Genomic DNA, 19,692 nt, shown 5'->3' on the forward strand with positions numbered 1-19,692 from the left:
CTGAAATCCAGCCTATATCTTGTTAACAAAGCTGTGTAGCCCAGCCTCAGCCTGGGTCTGGCCACAGGAAGAGGTATCATTTTATAATTGGCCTAGAAAAAGTGTCCCTTTGTGTGATTTGTATATTCTAGGCTGCATCCCAGCAGCCCTGGCACAGAATGCTTTCTTCAAAAGGCAATTTCATTAAAAAAACCAAACAAACAAACAAAAAAAAAACTTCTCTGGCTAAAGGAGAATTTAGAAACCACCTAAAAGATGTGGGAACTGAGGACCATGAAGGGGAAGAAGTCATGCAGTTAATGCCAGGGCAGAGCTCAGATGCCAAGTCCACCTTCTCCACAGCAGTTCTTGGCACTGCACTGGGCTGGTTTTTATCCCAAGGCTCTTCTGAAGCATCCTGGCTTTGCTGATCCTCCCCTGCTCAGTCCCATCAACTTCTCCCTGAAACCAAGCTACTCTGCATGATCCTACTGTCCTAGCTAGGATCATGGCACAGTGTTTGCCCAAAAGGGGGCATGGTCAGTCAGTTCGTTGACCCAGTCTGTGCGATTTCCTACAGGTACCTCACCCAAAGGGATGAGGGCAGACGTGCGGAAGGACAGAATGGCGAGGAACTAGAAGGGGCCACCAGACAAGGTGTTGAACTAAGACAGGGAGCCTGAAGTGAAGTGGCTCAGCTACTGTGCAGATGGGGCCTGCTTTGCAGGTGCAGCCCGCCGGGGTGTCTGTGCCACGCCGTAAGGCACATGGGCAGCCACGGTGCCCATCTCCTGAGCCCCAGCCACGTGGAACATCTGATCATCAAAGAAGATATGTGGGCGAATCTTCTCCAGGAGGGGGCCCTTGGGTGCTCCAGCTAGGAACAAGGCCTCATCCGTCTCCAGGCCCCAGCTGCGCAGGGTCTTGAGAGCTCGAGCCCCAGAACTGGCTGCGCTGCGTGCTGTCACCAAGTAGGTGCGAATTGGGCATTCTAGCCGCAGGCCCTTGGAGTAGAACTTCTTCTGCAGCCTACCCAGTGCCTCCAGGAAGCCCTTTAAGGGGCCCTATGAAAAAGTAAGGGAACACTGTGAGCTCAGCCTCCCCAACAAGTGCTCCCCTCCTCTCCCTGAGGCACTAGTATCCTCCTTGTTTGGTATGAGAAAACTTTTCAGGATCCCTAGATCTCTCGGGTAGTTTTGCTGTGCCTGCTGGGGTTCCTGCGTGCATCAGTGGGGCTGTAGGTACCTCAGTCTGGAGTCTGTCTTACTGAGATTGGGGCTGTGCCAGAATAACTGTACCAGGGCAATTGTTAGTGTGCATATCTATCCAGGCCCCCATCAGCAGGTGTCTGTCTGGCAGCTCTGTAAGCATGGCCTTCTGTGCCCACCAGAAGGGAAGATATTAAAATTAGTAACTATGGCATGGACACCCTCCAGCTGTCAACATCTGGGACACAGGGGACAATGTGTATCTGGTGAATATGAACCTGCCCCTGGGCACACAGGTGGCTCAGGATGTCAGACTTAAGCGCTCTGAGGGCAGGGAAAAGATTTGTTTCTCTACAGTGCCCAGAGCAATGAAGCTTAACCCAATGAAAAGTCCCAATTCTTCAATTCTATACAGTGTGATGAGACATGAGTTAATGAGGATATATGAATTAAGAACTGGAAGATGATGAAGACTGCTTATTTCTAAAGTAGCTGGGAATAAGTTGGGCTTCTAGGCTTAGAGACTTCTGCCTTGCTGGATGACCCAGAGCAAGCAGGAGTCCTTGGGCCTCTATTGACCACTTAGTGGGAAAATAAATTGTCTTGCTCTGAGAAACTGATTTTTGGGGAAAATTCAAACTGGAGCTCCCAGGAAGACTGGAGAACCCCACAGCTCCAACCCCAAGAAATTTTCAACAAGTATTAAGACATGTTCCATTCTCAGAGGCCCATTGAGCAATCTGAGTGTGACTGAAGTCCCTGATCCCACTCACCAAGGCATAGCAGGAAGTGGCCCAAGCATACAGTCTGTCCCAGCGCCCCACCCCATGCCCCAGCCAGATGTCCCTGCTCCAGTGGGCCTGCCCCTGTGGGGTGCCAATCCAGTTCTTCCTCCTCCAGGAAGGGGAACGGGAGTTTCTTCAGGAACAGGAGCTTACTCAGAGGTGATACCAGAGAGGAGTTGAGGGATCCAGAGACAGGATGGGGGATTCAGAGGGAGGAGGTAAGGCCTTTGGAGAGCAGTGGGAGTTTCCGACAAGATGTGGGGACTTAGAGAATGAGAACTTCAGAGAAGGGGTGGAGACCTCAGAAAGGGGATTAGGCTCCAGAAAGGAAGGAGGACTTCAGGAAGGGACAGAGACCTCAGAAAAGGGATTGGAGCTGCAAGGAAGGGGAAGAGGTTCAGAGTGGGGCTCAGAGAGACCATGGAGACTTCAGTGAGGATGATGGGGACTGAGTGAAGGGGTGGGAGCTCACTGAGGGGGCTGGGGCCAAGTGAGAGGGACGAGGGATTTAGGATAGGTGAGAGGACCTGGCTAGAGTCTGGGCTGAACCCAGGTTTGGTTCTGACCAAGGCAGGTTCTAGGGAGCCACCTTGTTCTTCTCAGGGGTTCTGGGACGATGTAGTGCACCTGAGCCAAAGGTTTGTTCTCATGAGCCTTCTCATGCTCGAAGAATCTGTCCAGCCCATGCGCCTTGACAATGCGCTCTGACTCGTCTGAGAAGAGCACAGCATCCCCATCGAAAGCCACGCGCAGTTGACTCTGGGACACAACGACATCCCTGCTGGGGCTGAAGATGGTGGCAGCTGCAATCCCTGGGCAGAGAGAAGCAAGCACTGTCTGTCTTCAGAGCAGGCAATAGGGACTCCCTGGGTGGTGCAAGAGAGGGCTGTCTCAGGCTATGCCAGAGAGGGTTATCTCAGGCTACGCTAAACCCACCTGCTCTCCCCCACCAGGACAGAGGGCAAGGTTAATGAGAGCTAGTGTTAAAAATATCTAAAAACCAGTAGTTAGGTCATGGACATTGGCCATAGGAGTAGACCAAGCTGTAGCTTCAACATTGGGTGCTAAGGGCCCTCACCTATGTGGAGAGGTCTGGGACAGTCCTGGAGGCAGGAGGAGGCTCAGGGCAAGAGCTCTTTACCAAATAGTATGAAGGAATTTTAATACCAAGAAAAATCATGCTAGGGATCAGCCAAAGAGCTGGTCCTGGGAAGAAGAGTCCACCAGGCCCTGCTCTCCTGCTCAGGGCTCCTCACAGACCCCTGATATGGATCTACGGAGGGTCTGGAAAGGAGCCCTTTACTCTGGCTAGCCCTGGTCACTCCCTCGAAGTTACTCACCTTCTCTGGGCCAAGATAAAATTAAGGTCCTTATGGCTCTGTCTGGGATTGAGATTCCAGGCTGCATTAGGGGTGGGATGAGTGTGGGCACCATGTCTATAACCACAATGGTTCCCAGGTATGCCCTACTCAGGGCAGGTTGGCCATTCAGGGTTCCATGAAACAATACAGGTGGCCCTAGGGGGTGGTAGCACAAGCTGCCTTTGACTGTGTGAAGTCTCCATAACTGGGACTTCTCTGTGGGAACCCAGGCTAAAGGCTAGAGCTGCCCTGGACACCAGAGCACCAGTGCTAAGAGGCTGGAAACCTGGCAGCTTGTCTTCATCTCTCTGAAGGCCACTTCTGTCCTGATGTTTGGAATCCAGGATCATAGAGGCAGGGCTCAGCAGAGCTTTAGGAGGAGTGAACAGTACAGGCCTCACAGCAACCTCGCTAGCCTGAGGATGCCAATAGCAGGGCAGCCCCTGGGCATCAGGCTAGGCTCCTTTTCAGCTCTGCTAATGCCAAAGCCAAGGTGACCCAGAACCATCTGACCCTGAGCAGGGCCTCCCTCCAGACCACTCTCCTGCTCCCTAGCCTGAGGTCAGGTTACAGGCTCACAGAAGCATGCCTACATGTCAGCACTCAGGCCTCAACCAGGGAGTGTGACATCTGCCTAGGGAAATGGCTCCTGGGTCCTGATTAAAGAAGCCTTGTGGAGCTCCCAACAGCTCAGGAGAGGGAGGCGTCAGGAGAGTGGCCAGGCTTACAGGCAGGAGAAAGCAAGAAAGAGGAAGAGAAAAGTGGATATGGATCCTGCCACTAGTGTTCAGCCTGGGGAGTCTTCTCAGGCAGCCAGGCAGTCCTTCTTCCTCTGTGGCCTGTGTGAGTTGGATACACACCCAATGGGGAGGACTGAGTCTATCCTGGCCACCATAGTCTCCCCTTGAAAAGGGCTCATAGAGGGAACTCCCCTTTGTTGGAACTTGCCCCTGGATTTCCTGGCCTCACTTTAGCTCTGGCCAGCCCAGCTGCTGGAGATGCTGGCCATTTCCTGATCCCATCACTCTGGCTGGACCGGATATGGATCCCCCGTCCCAATGGCTCAAAAAAGGGTAGGAACTGCCCATGATCATACAGGAAACAGAACTCTCACTGACCTGGAGGAATCTTAGAAGGAAGTAGCTTTCTGGGCTGTAAGGAGGGTTTCCATGGAAACAGAAGGTTGGGTAATGCTGATGAATAAATCCATCTTTAACACAGTAGAGCAGGAGGTGGGAAAGTCGAATAGGTGGGGCCTTGTTTTCAGACTTTATAAACAGATCACAGGAGTTTAGGCCCAGGCCCCTCTCTAGTTACCATAGCAACTCCCAGCACCTGTATAGTTTTAGGACCCAGGCCTCTCACCTCTTAGACCACTTTGCTAGACTTCCTATATTTTCCCTCCTCATTCTGACTTACCCTCATCAATGGCTTCTCGCACTTTTTCTGCATCAGCTGACAAGTAGAGGTTGGTGTGATAAGCCTTGAGGTAGCAGATGGGGCTGTTCCCTCCTGTCATGCAGAACCTCTCGATGAACAGATCTGGGGAGGAGGCAGAGAGCACCCAGGTGAGGCCAGGGTCAATCCTCCAGGTTTTAGAATGGATTCTCTGTGCTTAAGGAGTGCCATCTTGGATTCGTGTGGTGGTGGGCAGCAGAGTGATTCTCTGTGACTTTAGGCCAGCATTTCCCTTCTGAGCCCCTTCACCCTTCATCAAAGACATGGGGATGAAACTTCCCAGCTCACAGAAATTCCCTCTTGTTAGGGAATCAAGATGCTATAGACTGCGGGACCTATAGACACCTGACCCAGCTGTCAAACAGTTAGTTCCCATGGCTGCCAAGGGTGTAAAATATTTGCTCGTCAACGGCTGCTATTGTTTTAAGTGATCTATCACTACTTCATCCCCTTACCCAGAACCCCTGTCCTCCTCACAGCTCACAGTCCACAGTCCACAGTCCACAGAAAGGTGAAATGCCCAGCACCACAGAGGTCTTTCAGGGTCAGCTCCAGCACTATCTACTTGGCGCGTGTGGACTGCTCAGCATCTATCACACAGGCGATTAAATATTTTTAGTATCACTTCTGCTCCCATAAATTTGAAATTAATATTTAAAACATGCCAACTGGTGGCTGGTGGCATAGCTCAGTGGTAGAGCCCATGCTTTTACACACAAAGCCCTGGATTCAATCCCTAGCACCCCAAATAAAGAATTATTAAAGTAAATTAAATAAAGCCAACTGGATTAGCTTGTTTCCTTAAAACAAGGTCTTAGAAATCTGTCTCTCTCTCTCTCCCCAAACTGGATTTCTCTGCTTTTCCTTGTTTTATATTCAGAAAGCAGAGAAATCCAGTTTGGGGGCCGCCAGGGAGATGGGGGGAGAGAGAGAGAGAGAGAGAGAGAGAGAGAGAGAGAGAGAGAGAGAGAGAGAGAATGTGAACTTGCTAGAGAAGCGTAAGTAAGGGCTTTCCTTTCCAGTACTTGGCTTCAGGCCTCTGTGGGCCCAATTTTACTTCCTGCCCCAAGGTTCTGAGACACCCTGGAACCTAATAAATTATTTTCTTCATCTGAAGCCAGCTCTGGAGGGTCTAGTATCTTTTTTGAGGTGTGGGTACGTGGAATTGAGCTCGGGGCAATTAATCTCTGAGCCACATCCCCAGCCCTTTTTTATATTTTATTTAGAGACAGGTCTTGCTGAGTTGCTTAGGGCCTCACAAAGTTGCCGAGGCTGGCTTTGAACTCACGATCCTCCTCCCTCAGCCTCCTGTGCCACTCGGATGACAGGTGTGTGCCTCCGTACTCGGCAAGTATTTTTAATCAAAAGTGTGGACTGAGACACAGAGCACTTTTACTCTAGCAACTGCCCGTGATTCTCCCAGCAGCTTTGTGTGGCCTTTTAGCCTCATTGCAGGTAAAGAGGCATGGGGGCAGAAAGTGCTGCTGTCACACAGGGAGTGGGGCCTGTGCACTGTGTGTGGAGCTGACTTGTGTCGGCTTGGGAGAGCCTATGGTCAAATGAATTATGTGAACCATTTGGTTGAATTTTATTCAACCATGGGTGGCTTGAAATCAGCCATTGCAGGAATATTGACACCTGAAAACTGGCAACACTTCAAATCAGGGTTTTTTTGTTTTTGTAAACAACCAGTTCACCAGCATAGCATTGAACTTAGGGGTCCAGTGGGTACCAACTGATGCTGCATTGGTGTGGGCCATCCCCGGGGTGTGGTAGGGCCTCCTGCTTACCGTAGTGGTTGATACTGTTGATGAGGCGGACTCCCACTTGAGCATGGTTGTTGGTCATGAGCACGATGTCAAAGACATCCTCACTGTCGGGGTACAGCTCCCGAAGCCGCTTGTTTACAGCCTCCAGAGCCTGGAAAGAGAGGGCACCCTGTTGCTCAGATTCTTATGATGGATACCTGGAGCTGGTGGCCAGGAATCCAATGAGAGGAGGGGAGGAGAGGAGAGGGGAGGAAAGAACAGGGGAGGGGAGAGGAGGGGAGGGGAGGTCGGAGGCAGACCTGGGATGAGAACAATGCATAGGGACAGTCTCCTAATGGTGTTCTCCACCGGTGTGCAGGGTGTTTGCTCTTCAGGAGCACCTCACAAAAGAGATGAGTGAGGGTCACTCACCAAACTGGTTACCTGGCACAGGGCTACATCAGTCCAGAAGAGGGGTGGCCTCTTCTTCCCACAAAGGCTCTGTTCCCTAGCCAAGCCTGTGCCCCCATGGGGTTGCATCTGTACAGAGGGGGCTCCTTTTCCTTGCTCAGACAATCATGGGAGTGTTTTTTTCTAGTCCCCACGAAGGCACTCTGTGGGCAGCTGCAGGACCTGCCCCTCACCTTCACGAAGGGGAAGGCTGGCCCAGGACTGAAGGGCTCATTCTCGTGCTCCAGCTGGTAGCGCACGTACTCCTCCACGCCCTGCTCCGTGTAGATCCGCTGCTCCTCGTCCATGCGGAACAAGGCTCGGGAGGACACAGCAATGGTGACAGCATTCTGAGGCCTGGGCTGTAGAGGTGCAGGAGTAAGGGCTGTCACTCAGACTTGCTCCGGGGCAGGTGTTCCTATGCAAACCCCTCAGCTACTGAAGACGTGGAAAAGACCCAGGCCCAGGCTTTTCCCTAAAGAGACTCAGTCTGGGAAGAGGCAGACAGGTTAGGACCCTGTTTACAGAGAACCCAGAGGCAGAGGATGGCTTGCCACCTAGAGTGCAATCTGAAGGAGGGACATGCCCTCAGGGAGTTCGCAATTTGGTTGGGACATCTGAATACAACAGAAAAATGAATATGATGTATGTGGCCCAAGTATGACTGATGCTTGAGATCCAGGTGGTTTCCATTAGGAAATGAGAGCTACATGCCCTAAGGAAGAAATTGATGGCCAGGAACATAGCAATTACATAAGAAAATTTATCTCCAGCCCAGATCTGTCTCCTGAGTTCCAGATTCAAATATCCAACTGCCCCAGCTTCAACTCATCATGCCTGAGGCTGAATTCCCACCACTTCCTCCACCCCCAACTTGATCCCTCCTCCTTTCCCTCACCTCCAGGCTCAGCACCACCATCCACTCCAGAGCTCCACCAGAAGAGTAGATAGCACTGCTGCCGGGTTTCCGTTTTAGCGACTAAATGGCTCAGGGATCACTCCAGGTAAACTGGGCTAACTGGGCTGCATTAAAATAACCACACAAGAGACACAAATACCTTTTTCTTTGGGTCACAGTGACAGCTCCTCTGACCTTAAAGGTCCACAGGAAGAGAGAGAGAGAGAGAGAGCAAGCGCTGACCCCTTTTATTGAGGAGAAGCTATTCAAATGAGACAAGGGATCAGGTTTCAGGGGGCTGAGTCTATCTTCATGATGTCCACTGTCAGCAGGTTGACTGACACCTGGGTAGGCCACACTCAAAGGCACAGTAAGAGAAGGGGACACACACACAAGGCACTTCCATGGAACATTCTATCCTAAACAGGGCAAGGGGTAAGATTACAAAGGAACAGGTGAGCATAGCTCCACCCATGGGGCTGTAGGAAGACACAGCCTGGGCAGGAAGACACAGGTCACTCGAACCCTAGAAGAGCAAGGCAGTCTAGCGGCTTGGGTGCCTGAGGCCACATTGCCCAGCAGGGGAGTTAACTCAGTCACGTGCTAGGTTGGTCTCCCACACACCACTGTCCACAGAAGCAGAACCCTGAAGCGGCTTCACTCCTTCTTCTTCCCCGCTCCATTCTCCATCAGCCAATCACCCCAAGCAGTCAATACGACCAAGGTCCAGCCACTTCTTTCTGTCTTCTCTACCAGACACCAGCCCATCAACACCTCTCACCCTCTACAGTTTCTCACTCATGCTGCTGTCGGGGAATTTTCCTAAAGTGCAGATGGGAGCACAGCCCACCTCTTCAGTGGTGACCACTCTTTTCAGAGTGGAATTGGCAGCCTTTGGTATGGAGTTGGAAGTCCTTCACAACAGACCCCTTTCTCTTTCCCCACTCTCAGCTTCTGCTTTCCCAGCCTTGTTCAATGTGACCTTTCTCATATCTGACACACCCTCCCCTTCTTCCTCTGAGCCTTTGCTGTTCCCTTTACGGATATGCTGTTTCTCATACTCTCTGTCCAGCTAACTTCTACTCAACCTACAGGTCCCAAATTAGACTGTCACCTCTAGGAAGACTACCCTCACCACAGTCTCCATTTGATACCTCTCCTGTGGGTTTCCTTCTTAGTACAATTAACATTAAATTATAATCACTTATTTAACGTTTTTCTAGGTGAATTTAGGAAGGAAGCAGGAACATGAGTATCTCATTTGTTATTGTTATTATTGGTACCAGTAGTAGTATGGGGGATTAAACCCAGGGACACTTTACCAGCAAGCGAAGCCCCCAGAAGTTTTTTATTTTTTTATTTTGAGACAGGGTCCTGGACTGGGGGTATAGCTTAGTTGGTAGAATGCTTGTCTTGCATGCACAAGGCCCTGGGTTCAATCCCCAGCGAGAGAGAGAGAGAGAGAGAGAGAGAGAGAGAGAGAGAGAGTCTTGTTAAGTTACTGAGGCTGGCCTTGAACTTGTGATACTCCTGTCTCAGCCTCCTGAGTCGCTGGGATTATAGATGTGTGCCACCATGTCTGGTTTCATTACTATATCTCTGTGCCTGGCACAGAAAGGTGCTCAGCAAACCTTTAATACCTCTGGAATTCTAACATATTTCAAAAATATTTCACACATATACATGTATATATGTTTTTAATTTTTTTTAAAAATTATTTTTTCTTTTTAGATATACATGGTAGTAGAGTTTATTTTGACATATTATATACACATGGACTATAACTTATTCTAGTTAGGATCCCATTCTTGTGGTTGTACATGATGTGGAGTTTCACTGGTAGTATATTCACATATGAACATAGAAAAGTTATGTCACATTCATTGGATTGAACCCAGGGGTGCTCTGCCACTTATTGCTGTCACCCAACCTTCAAAGTATTGGTAGTAAGAGGTGAGGCCTTTGGAAAGTGATCAGGTCATGATGGGATTAGTTATTCTTATAAAAGACACACCAGACAAGGCCCTTCCTACAACACTCCCCTTTTAAAAGTTTTTTAAATTTTGAGACAAGGGTCTCACTAAGTTGCTGAGGCTGGCCACAAACTTGCAATCCTCCTACCTCAGCCTCAGAGTCACTGGGATTACAGGTGTGCACCACTGGGCCCAGCATCAATATACTTTTAACATATTTCAATAAGAAAGTGTGTGCAATAAAAAACTTCACATGGAGCCAGGCACGGGGGCACATGCCTATAATCCCAGTGGCTGGGGAGGCTGATGCAGGAGGATCTTGAGTTCAAAACCAGCCTCAGCAAAATTGAGGCATTAAGCAACTCAGTGAGACCCTGTCTCTAAATAAAATACAAAAACAGGGCTTGGGATGTGGCTCAGTAGCTGAGTGACCCTGAGTTTAATCCCCGGTACAAAACAAAAATGAAAAAATTAACATGAAACAGAAATTCCAATGCAATGCCCTCATCTGTTCAGATTGCTTCAAATATAGCAGGTGCCCAGAAAATATTTTGTTAGTTGGTATAAAACTGGTGGACATTGACCAGTTTTTTATGCCGGGCACCTGAGCTTGGATAGAGACATGGCTCCTATTCTCAGAGCTCACGGTGTGGTAGGGAAGGTGATGGTAGTAAGAGGTGAGGACTTGGGAGGTGATCAGGTCATGATGGGATTAGTAGTCCTACAAGAGACACCAGAGAGCTTGCCTTGCCTGTTCCACCATGTGAGGACACAGCTAGAAGTTTCCATCTTTGAATCAGAAAGTGGACCCTCATCAGATACCAGTCTGCTGGTGTCTTGATCTTGGACTTCAGCTTCCATAAATAAATAAATTTATGTTGTTTACAGTAAAAATCACTGAGTTTATGGCACTATTTGTTATAACAGCCTAATGATCTAAGACACCCACTTCTGGTGGAAAGGGGAGAGGAGTTTGACACCACAGACAGCAGCTGGACTCTTTTTAGTCCCTGGCAAGGATCAGAATGTGGGTGCCCAAGGGATTCATGGACACCCAGAGAGTCCTTCCACATCTCTGTGACCTGGGAAGTCCTAGATCATGATTCCTACTTTATAGATAAGGAGACAGGGGCTTAGATTGAAGTCAAGACTTGTGAGTGGACCTCAAATTCTGGCCTGTTCCTGGTAGCCCTGTGAACTATGGACCCCACCCCACTGCTTCTTTCTGGGGTCAAAACTGGGCTCCAATCAGTTGATAACACTGAATGATCACCGTGTGACAGGCACTATGCTGGGGACATAGCTGAAAACAATACAGGAGATCCCTGCCACCGTAGATCTTATTTATGATTTTCTTCAAGGCAGGGATTCATGCCATTCATTAGAAGAACACTGTCCAGTGGAATTTCCTGTGATAATGCAAATGTTCCATAATCTGTGCTGTCCATGTGGCTATGGAGCATTTGAAGTATAGCTAGTGAGACCAAAGACCTGGGTTTTTAATTTCATTTAATTTTAATGAACTTATATATCTACATATAGTTAGTGGCAAGTGCAGCTTTAGAACCTAAAAACAGGAATGGAGAGCCAAAGAATTCCCCAAGGTCATGTGACTGACTGACCTCAGTTGGCAAAGTATTAGTTTTTAACCCCAACCAAGATGGTGTATGTGGCAAGTAGGGTCAGTGTAAGGAGTGGTGGAACAGGTCCTCCTCCTAGGCTCAACCCAAATGTCTTTCCCAGTTGCTGAACACTGTATGTCTGTGTTTCCTTGGGCTGGGCACCCCCTAGCCCCATCAACACTGGTGATCCTTCAAGGAAGAAGCTAAAGTCAAAAGCCCTAAAGGAAAGGGGTGATAGGGTGATGGCCATAGATGGTAAGGGTAGGATCAGAGGTGGGGACATTCACTCTTCATGAATCTAGGAATTCTATATGCTTTTGAGACAGGGCTTAGCCTACCCTATCCTCTGGGCTTACTACCCCAGGGACAGACCCATGCTCCCTTGAAGGATAGAGAGCCAGCTGCTCCCCAGTCCCTTCAGGCAGATTCCCAAGCCTGTCATTCCAGCCCAGGCAGCCAGCCAAGGTCTCAGTCCCCACTTTCTGTCCCACAGTCTCTGCCAGACTGCCAAGTCCTAAGTCTCCTCTGGCCGAGCTACCCAGACCCCATCTCTTCCCACTCCTGACCATTGCAAGAAAAATCATCCTGGCTGCCTTGGCCCGAGGAGTCTCTATTTCCCTCTTTTCCAGATAGGGAAGTAGGCTAGTGAGGGGCAGTTTTGTTCTACACCACACAGCAAAGTCAAGGCAGAGCCAAGATGAGATCCCAATTTTCGACTTCCATCCTGGCCTCTGTCCACACAGCAGTTCCCTTGATATGGCCCTCCTCAATGGCTCCCAGAAGTCCCCAACCTCTGTTACTTTAGTGACTTCATTGGATATACCTTCCCTAGCCTCCCTTTCCAGATTGGGAGAAATGGTGAGAGGTAGAGTCTCAGGACAGGGCATCTTTTCCCTCTCAAATGGAATTCCCAAGACAAGGACTCTGCTCTCCACCCCCAGACTACTCTCAACACAACACCAAGTAAAGTGGGGTCAAAGGGCCTCCAGGGCATGTGCTGCTGTAGGAAATGCGGCTCCAGCTGGAATAGATGAATGGCAGTCAAGACTCCAAGCTGACCGGAAGAACAGGTGAGAGGGTGCTTAGAGACCCTCCTGAGCCTGGCCAAATCTCTAACACCTGGTCACGTGTTGTCAGGTGCACCAAAATCAGAAAGCAGCCCACATCTCAGACTGGGAAATGGGTCAAAACAATTCAGTGGTTCAGCCTGGAAGCTCTGGCTCTAGGAAGCCAGAGTCCTGCCAGCTCCCTGCCTTCTGCTGGGGCTGAGGCATTGCTCTGACTTAGGGGGTGGGGAAGGAAGATTAATAGAGGGCAGCTCAGCTACCACTCCCACTCCAGCCTGCCTGAGAAGCTTCCATATAAATCAACATGATTCTGCCTAGTGCACCCAAGATAGGAACATAGCCAAAATGCTATTATTTCTGGAAGGACTTAGAGAGAGAAGGGTGGCTGGGAGAAAGGAACAGAAGAGCTCTGGATGGAGGAAGTCCTCTGACCCCATAAGGTGAGGGCCTCCTATGTGCCTTCACTCAGTTAAATATTTCCCTCAGGCTCCTGGGAATAAGAATAAGTCCGGGCCAGGCCCTGATGGGGCCCAGGAGGCCTAAAGCCCCCAAAATAGCCTGTGGGAAGAGGGGCTACTACAGGAAGGAATAGGAGCTGGGAAACCTCCAGGTTCCTTGCCTCCCAGAGATCCATGAGGGAGGCTGGAGGGGTCATGACTGACCTCTGGGCCTGAGCTCCCTGGTTCTTGGTGCTTGGGGAGTAATAGGATTTGGAACACTGAAGCCACTCCAATCTCCAACATCCATCTCCTCTCCAGCCCCCAGACCACAACATCAATCTAGCTTTGCCTTCTGTCTATTTTGCCTTCTGCCAAATCTGCCCTTTCCAATCCATCCAGCAAACAGACCTAGAGTGATCATCTAGAATGAAAATGGGATCAGGCAAAAAATAAGGGATCAATTTAATCCCCTGCTGAAAAATCCTATAATAGGTCCATTATGGTCTCCATGTTTTGTTGTTTTTTTTTTAATGTAGGTTGATCTTTTATTCAAATGAACTTTTAGGCAGAACCTCAATATGAAAATCATATTGCCATAAATAATAGGTATGAGCTTATTTTACAAATTCAAACATATAATATATATTTATGAATGTATTTATTATAAAGTCAACCAACAAAAACAACACAATTGTTTTGATGAGAACAAACATAAAACCAGGGGTGGGGACGCCAGGGCAGACTTAAGCTTTAGAATCCAGCCAATTTGTTTCTGTTTTTGTTTTGGAGCAGGGTTGAGAAAGCCCTGATTCATACAGATAAGTGGTTGCAAGTGGCAATGGTTTTAATTTTGTTAAATAATGGGGCTTACAATCTCAAGATGCTTTTCTATTAAATAGAACTGAGGAAAAGCTTTATTCTGAGGTTTGCTAAAAACGTAATAATAATAAACCTGTAGCACAAGTTAATATGTCTCTGGTCCCCATAGTGCTGAAATCTCCAATGAACACATTTGAGTGAGTTGGGCTTTATCACATATTTTTAATAGTTTAAAACATAGTTTAAAGAAGAAAGAAAATTGTATTCAATTGTCTGCAGGCCCCCTGAAACATGGGTCTCCACAGAACCTAGTTTGAAAACCTCATCTCACTAAGGCCCTGTCCACAAGCCCCAAGTTCCTCCACCCAACAGCATCTCTGTTACTCTTCTCTGAATAACCCCACATTTTCCTACTGAGTCCTGATTCTGAAACACAGTCCTTGATTTCAAAGACATCTCCATCTTTTCCCTCTCTGCCTGGGAAACTCCATCTACTCAGGTTTTAAGATCAGCTGAAATACCAACTCCACAAAGCCTTTCCTGGTGGGCAGTCACTCCCTCCTCTATGCTCCCACTGCACCATGTGGGATCTTTTTTTGAGCACCCACCATCTCCAGAGCCTCCAACAGTGCACTGTGATCTCCTTTGACTGGGGCACAGTTTAATCAATATCTCAATGCCATGGATGACCAAGGCCTAGAGATGTCCAAAGAATGACTGTTGGGGTGAGCTTCCTAGAGAAGGCTCTTTGAAAGGAAGCTTCAAGGTCTTTTGAATACATCCAGGCCAGCCTTTATCCTCAGTCCCTTCCCCAAGCTCTGAGATCTGGGAAGATGGACTGAGCAAGGCTAAAGGCAGACCAGGACTTTATGATTTATTCCACAGGGGAAGAGGAGCTCTTTCCTCTGTGTGAGGTCTCAAAGGTTGGACTCAACTTTGGGATGTTAATGTCCATTTCAAAGGGGGAGCAGAGCTTGCTACTGGGGTGCAGAACCCAGCGTTGGGACCCTAGAATGAGGGGCACAAAGGCCTGAGCGCACAGAGCAGATCCCCAGTGCCTGGAGCAAGAAGCTCCTTTTAGGACGCAGGGAGGGCGGCATCCCGACACCAAGAGCAGGGCCCCAAGCTATGGCCCGAACGCAGAGGTTTGGGTCCCGAGCCCGGTGCCCAGATAGTGGAGAGGGGAGCACACAGAGAGGAGCCGGGTTTCCAGTTTCGAGTTACTGGAGCCTGGGACGCGGCTTCAGGCGGGGTTGACCAGCTTTGCCAACAAGTGCACCCAAGCACCCCGGATAGTGGGGAAGGAAGTAATCTGGGGTCGCAGCCCAATCTGAGCAGTGATAACATTTGGGGGGAGGGGGACCCTGGCGTGGAAACTGAGCCGAGGGGTGGGGGAGAGAAGAAAGAAAGAAACAACAACAACACACAACCACCAGAACAGAGCTCCCAAAATAAACCCGAGCCTGAGCCAACTGCTGGGCGCTTTCTGGAGCAGAGGAGCTGCGTTCCCTCCCAGAGGGGCACTACGGGTCCCTTCCCAGGGGCCTTGCAAACCCGCCTCTGAGTGACCCTTTCCCGGCCCGATCTCCCCATCCATGCCCCGCTTTTACCGATTTAGGTTTCTTCTTGGGCGCGAGGTTGTCATAGAAAGTCTTGGCCTCCTCCCAGCGCGGGGCCGCGGCGGTCTCTGCCCCGAGTCCAGGTTCCCGGGCCTCCCGGGACTCCCCGGGTTCCATGCTCCAGCTCTGACCCTGCCGGGCTGGAGCAGGCGGCTGCGGAGACGCGGAGCTCGCGGGGCCGGGCTGCGGGAGGGAAGGCGCGGCGGGGCGTGAGAAGAGGGCGGGCAGCGGCGGCCAGGGTGTCAGCGTGAGCCGCCGCCCCGCCCGCCCGCCGCGGGTGGGGGACCGGGAGGTTAGGCTCGCCCTCTCTGTCGCCGACGTGCTGCTGCTGCTATAGGTGCGGGGTACAGCTGAACTCTCCTTTCCCGACTGACCCGCGCCTGAAGCAAACTGAGGGATGCGGTTCCAGATTTGCAAGCTTGTAGGCTGATGCGGATTCCGGATTGTCAGGATGATGTTCAAGGGCATGGAGAGAGGGGAGATCTGACAACTTTTCTCACCTAGAGTGTGGTGATCACCAAAAGAGAAAATGGAAAGTGACTCTCCACCTTCCTTTCCAAAGCTAACCGTCCCTCTGAACCCCTCGGATGGCAGAATGCTGGAACCCTAGGACCCTGAGCAGTCCCCTTCCCTTTGACCCTAGGCATCCTGCGGACTGAGGAGGAGGTGGATGGACAACTCCAACTACCAACAAGGACCAGCTCCTCCGCGGGGGGGGCAAGTGGGAGATCCAGCCAGCAGCCCTTCTATACCATGGCGGAGGCGGTCGAGACACTGTGCGTGCGATGCTGCCTCTTCTGCGCCCTGGCCTAGCGGGAAACCCAGATGGAAGAAACTGGGACTCTGAGACCAGATTCTCGCTGGCTCCTTGTTGGCCAGCAGAGGGCGCGCGTTCCCAGGTCCCACCTGCCGAATTGGGAGTGGTTATTTACATGTTATGGACGGGCTGGAGGCGGGAGCTTAGAAGTAGGGCCTAGGAAACAAACGTTAGGCAGCCGTTTATTTTGTGTGTGTGTGTGTGTTTTTTTTTTAATTCCACGGTATTGTCCCTTTGGTGCAGAGCCCTGAACTATGAATATCATCCATTCCAAGGAACAGGCCAGGAAGTCTAAGAGTGAATACAGAAAGGAGGGATCTTCCTGGCCTCCACCATGTGAGGAGGAACCTACCAAACCTTGTTTGGGAAAAAGAGGGAAATTATAGTAATCAAAAAAAGTTATAGGAGGGAGGGGATGTGTGTTTGTCCTTCCCAAGACTTAGCAGATAATTTCTAGTTATGACCCCAGACCTCTCCCACCCTGCCTGCCTTTGCTAATTTGATGATAACATTCCTCCTATCTGAGGTGGCCTTGTGACTTGCTTTGACTAACAGAATGCAGTAGAAATTACGTTATATGGTTTCCAAGCTTAAGTCTTAAGAGGCCAGGCAGATTCCATTTTTTGCCCTCTTGGGAACCAGCTACCATGTAAAGAAGTGTGGACCATTCTACTGCAAAGAGGCCACGGAGTATAAGAAGCCAGTATAGAGGTTGGAGATGTATTTCAGTGTAGACCATGTGCTTAGCATGTGTGAAGTCCTGGGTTCAAACCCTAGCACCCCAAACAAACAAAGGACAGCAAAAAGAAGCAGCAGCCAGTGAAGAACTGGGTTTCCCAGGTGACAGCACATGAGTGAGGCCATCTTGGCTCTTTCAGCCCCAGCCTTGCCCCAGCAGAATTCACCTGTGTGACTCCAGTCAACATGAAGGTGAAAAACCAACCAGGTGGACCCAGCCAACTCATGAAATTGTGAAAAATAATAAAGTGTTGGTTTAAGCATTAAGCTTTGGGGTAGCTTGTAACATAGTAATAAATAATTGAGGGGGGGGGGTGCCAGGGAATGAACTCAGGGGCACTCAACCACTGAGCCACATCCCCAGCCCAATTTTATATTTTTATTTAGAGACAGGGTCTCACTGAGTTGCTTAGTGCCTCGTCATTGCTGAAGCTGGTTTTGAACTTGCAATCCTCCTGCCTCAGCCTCCCAAGTCACTGGAATTACAGGTATGAGCCACCATGCCTGGCATACATAGTAATAAATAATTGAAAGTCTAATTGGGTGTCATGGTGCTCACCTGTAATCCCAGCAACTCAGGAGGCTGAGGCAGGAGGATCACAAGTTCAAGAACAGCCTCAGCAATTTAGCAAGAACTTATCTCAAAATAAAATAAAAAGGGCTGGGGATATGGCTCAGTTATTATGTGCCCCTGGATTTAATCCCTGGTACAAAACAAAAAGAAAGAAAAATAAAATCTGGGAAGACATCCAATATCTTCATGGAGAAAGATGAAGTCACTTAGGAAGAATGTATAGAGTGGTTGTGGTTATTTGGATGAAGATGAGCACTTGACACAAAAGTAAACCAACCCCATGCTGCCCAGTGATTTTGACCTATATGATTGACTTGAAAAGATGAGCTGGGCCAGTCAATTCCTCTTTCTGGAGAATTTGGTGAAAAAAGGAACTCAGGAATGATTGAGGATGCTGTGAAATATAGTTGGTTCCCAAGAGACTCAGATGAGCCTCAGCAAGCTGTAAGTATATGTAAAGTTAGAGGGATGGGGGTAGAAAGTCTCTATGAGCAGAGTGAACCAACCAGCAGATAAAGTTGGGAAAACATATGCAGAGGGCAGCAGAAATGCTTAGAGTTAGCCGCCGCCTCTGGTCCTGACAATTTCCCAAGTCCCAGAGGAGGACCGGCTAGGTGCCCATCCCCAAATTTCCAAGGGATTCTCCACATTGCTTCAACCAAAGAAGAAAGTTGGTGGCAACTGGTGTTGTTTTACTAAGCCACCTTTCCAAGCTTCCTCGAATAATGAGACTTGCCTCCAGACAAGGAGTAACATGTGCCAAAGACTTGACCATTGTTTGCCTGCACACAGTGACTGATCCAGGGATGACCATGTGACCCCTTTTGGGCCTTCATATATGGATGTTGGGAGATTTGGCTCTTTTTTCCCTCTGGGGTTATTAATTTGGGATATGAGCTGTACACTCATCTTTTCCTGTGGCAGGTGAAAGAACATAAAAAAAGCCCATCTGGAAGGACAGTGAGGTCACAGAGATTGAGAAAAGCAGAAGCAGGAAATAAGAAAGGGTGTAATACAGAGTTTCTGGATCCAGCAGGGCCAGAACTTCCCAATTACATGAGTCAACAAGTCTCTTTTTGCATAAACTTGTTTATGTTGGATTTTGTTCACTTGTAACCAAAAGACCTAACTAATCCACTCCTCTTTACTCATGCTGACCTGAGTAAGGCTCTGTTCCTTGCCATCAAGGATCCTGCCCCAATTCATGGTTCAGTCCCTTTAAGAATTTTCCTAGACCCTTGGAAGGGTTATAGAAGTTGGTCCTCAACTTTTTCTGGGGATCTGACCATCCTATCTGGCTTGTCTCTCACTCCCTGATAGCTGGCTGAGTACAGGGATTCCCTGGCTCTGTATCTCTGGACTTCAATCAGTACTTTCCCTCTGGGGAGGGAATAAGTTGTGAACAGACCCCTTTGAGCATCCCTGCCCCTGAACTGCTCCCCTGGGCACCCCTGCCCAGCTTGCCTGGTCTTGTTGGCTAGAACTGAGGAAGACTCCTGGGCAGATGCTGCCTCTTCCATGAAACCATCTCCCCCCTTTGCTCTTACCTATCCTCATACCACCATTGGGCAAGACTCTTCCTCCTCTGAAGCTCAGAGCTCAGGGTTTGCTACCTCTCTTTCACATTCTGAACTGGGTTTATTCCCATGGCTAAGAAAGCACAATAAGCAGTGGCCTTGATGTCAGGAGGTCCAAGTTCAAGTCCCAGATTCCTTGTTTTGTTTTTTAAAATGAAGGCTTGAATGTGCTTGGCTCAGCTCACAGAGAACCACATGGGAAGGTTTGTGGATTATGATGGACTGTGTACACGAGGGGCCATTGTTGGGAGGTAGGAGGGCTTCACAGGAGGACATCGTTAAGGCTGAGGAATGGGTGGCCCAGAGAGAGGCGATGATGTGTACTGGCACAGAGGCCTAAGAGACTTCCCCCTATCCCCTTTAGGAGAATGGGGGAGGACAGTTCGGGGTGGCTTAAGTGCAGGGAACAGGAGAGGGAAATGAGACAAAGAACAAGTCTTCTGAGATCAGCTGGTGGCAAACCACACAGGACCTTGAGGGACATTAATGTGGGTATCCTACTGAGGGGAGACTGTGAGGAGCTGACATGGCCAGATGTGTGTTTTAAGAAGATTATTCT

At 49.5% G+C, this 19,692-nt stretch overlaps 1 protein-coding gene across 1 annotated transcript; it reads right to left on the bottom strand.

The window, feature by feature from the left end:
- Window positions 1-250: 250 nt before the first annotated feature.
- Nt5c1a (5'-nucleotidase, cytosolic IA) lies at window positions 251-15,553 on the bottom strand. Its single transcript, XM_071617722.1, has 6 exons — window positions 15,419-15,553; window positions 7,184-7,351; window positions 6,582-6,711; window positions 4,753-4,875; window positions 2,600-2,784; window positions 251-1,043 (listed from the first exon to the last, which is right to left on the bottom strand). Exons 1-6 carry the CDS (start codon window positions 15,542-15,544, stop codon window positions 678-680), a joined length of 1,098 nt encoding a protein of 365 aa, XP_071473823.1. The 5' UTR covers window positions 15,545-15,553; the 3' UTR covers window positions 251-677.
- Between the last annotated feature and the right edge of the window lie 4,139 nt (window positions 15,554-19,692).

This window comes from Marmota flaviventris, chromosome 10, assembly GCF_047511675.1.
Source record: "Marmota flaviventris isolate mMarFla1 chromosome 10, mMarFla1.hap1, whole genome shotgun sequence".
Lineage (NCBI taxonomy): Eukaryota > Metazoa > Chordata > Mammalia > Rodentia > Sciuridae > Marmota > Marmota flaviventris.

Coding starts and splice junctions, on each gene's coding strand:
- Nt5c1a (XM_071617722.1), bottom strand. CDS start 15,544: ATGGAACCCGGGGAGTCCCGGGAGGCCCGGGAACCTGGACTCGGGGCA. Junction 7,352..15,418: donor CCAAGAAGAAACCTAAATCG/GTAAAAGCGGGG, acceptor GCACCTCTACAG/CCCAGGCCTCAGAATGCTGT. Junction 4,876..6,581: donor CAACAGTATCAACCACTACG/GTAAGCAGGAGG, acceptor CCTCCTCCCCAG/ATCTGTTCATCGAGAGGTTC.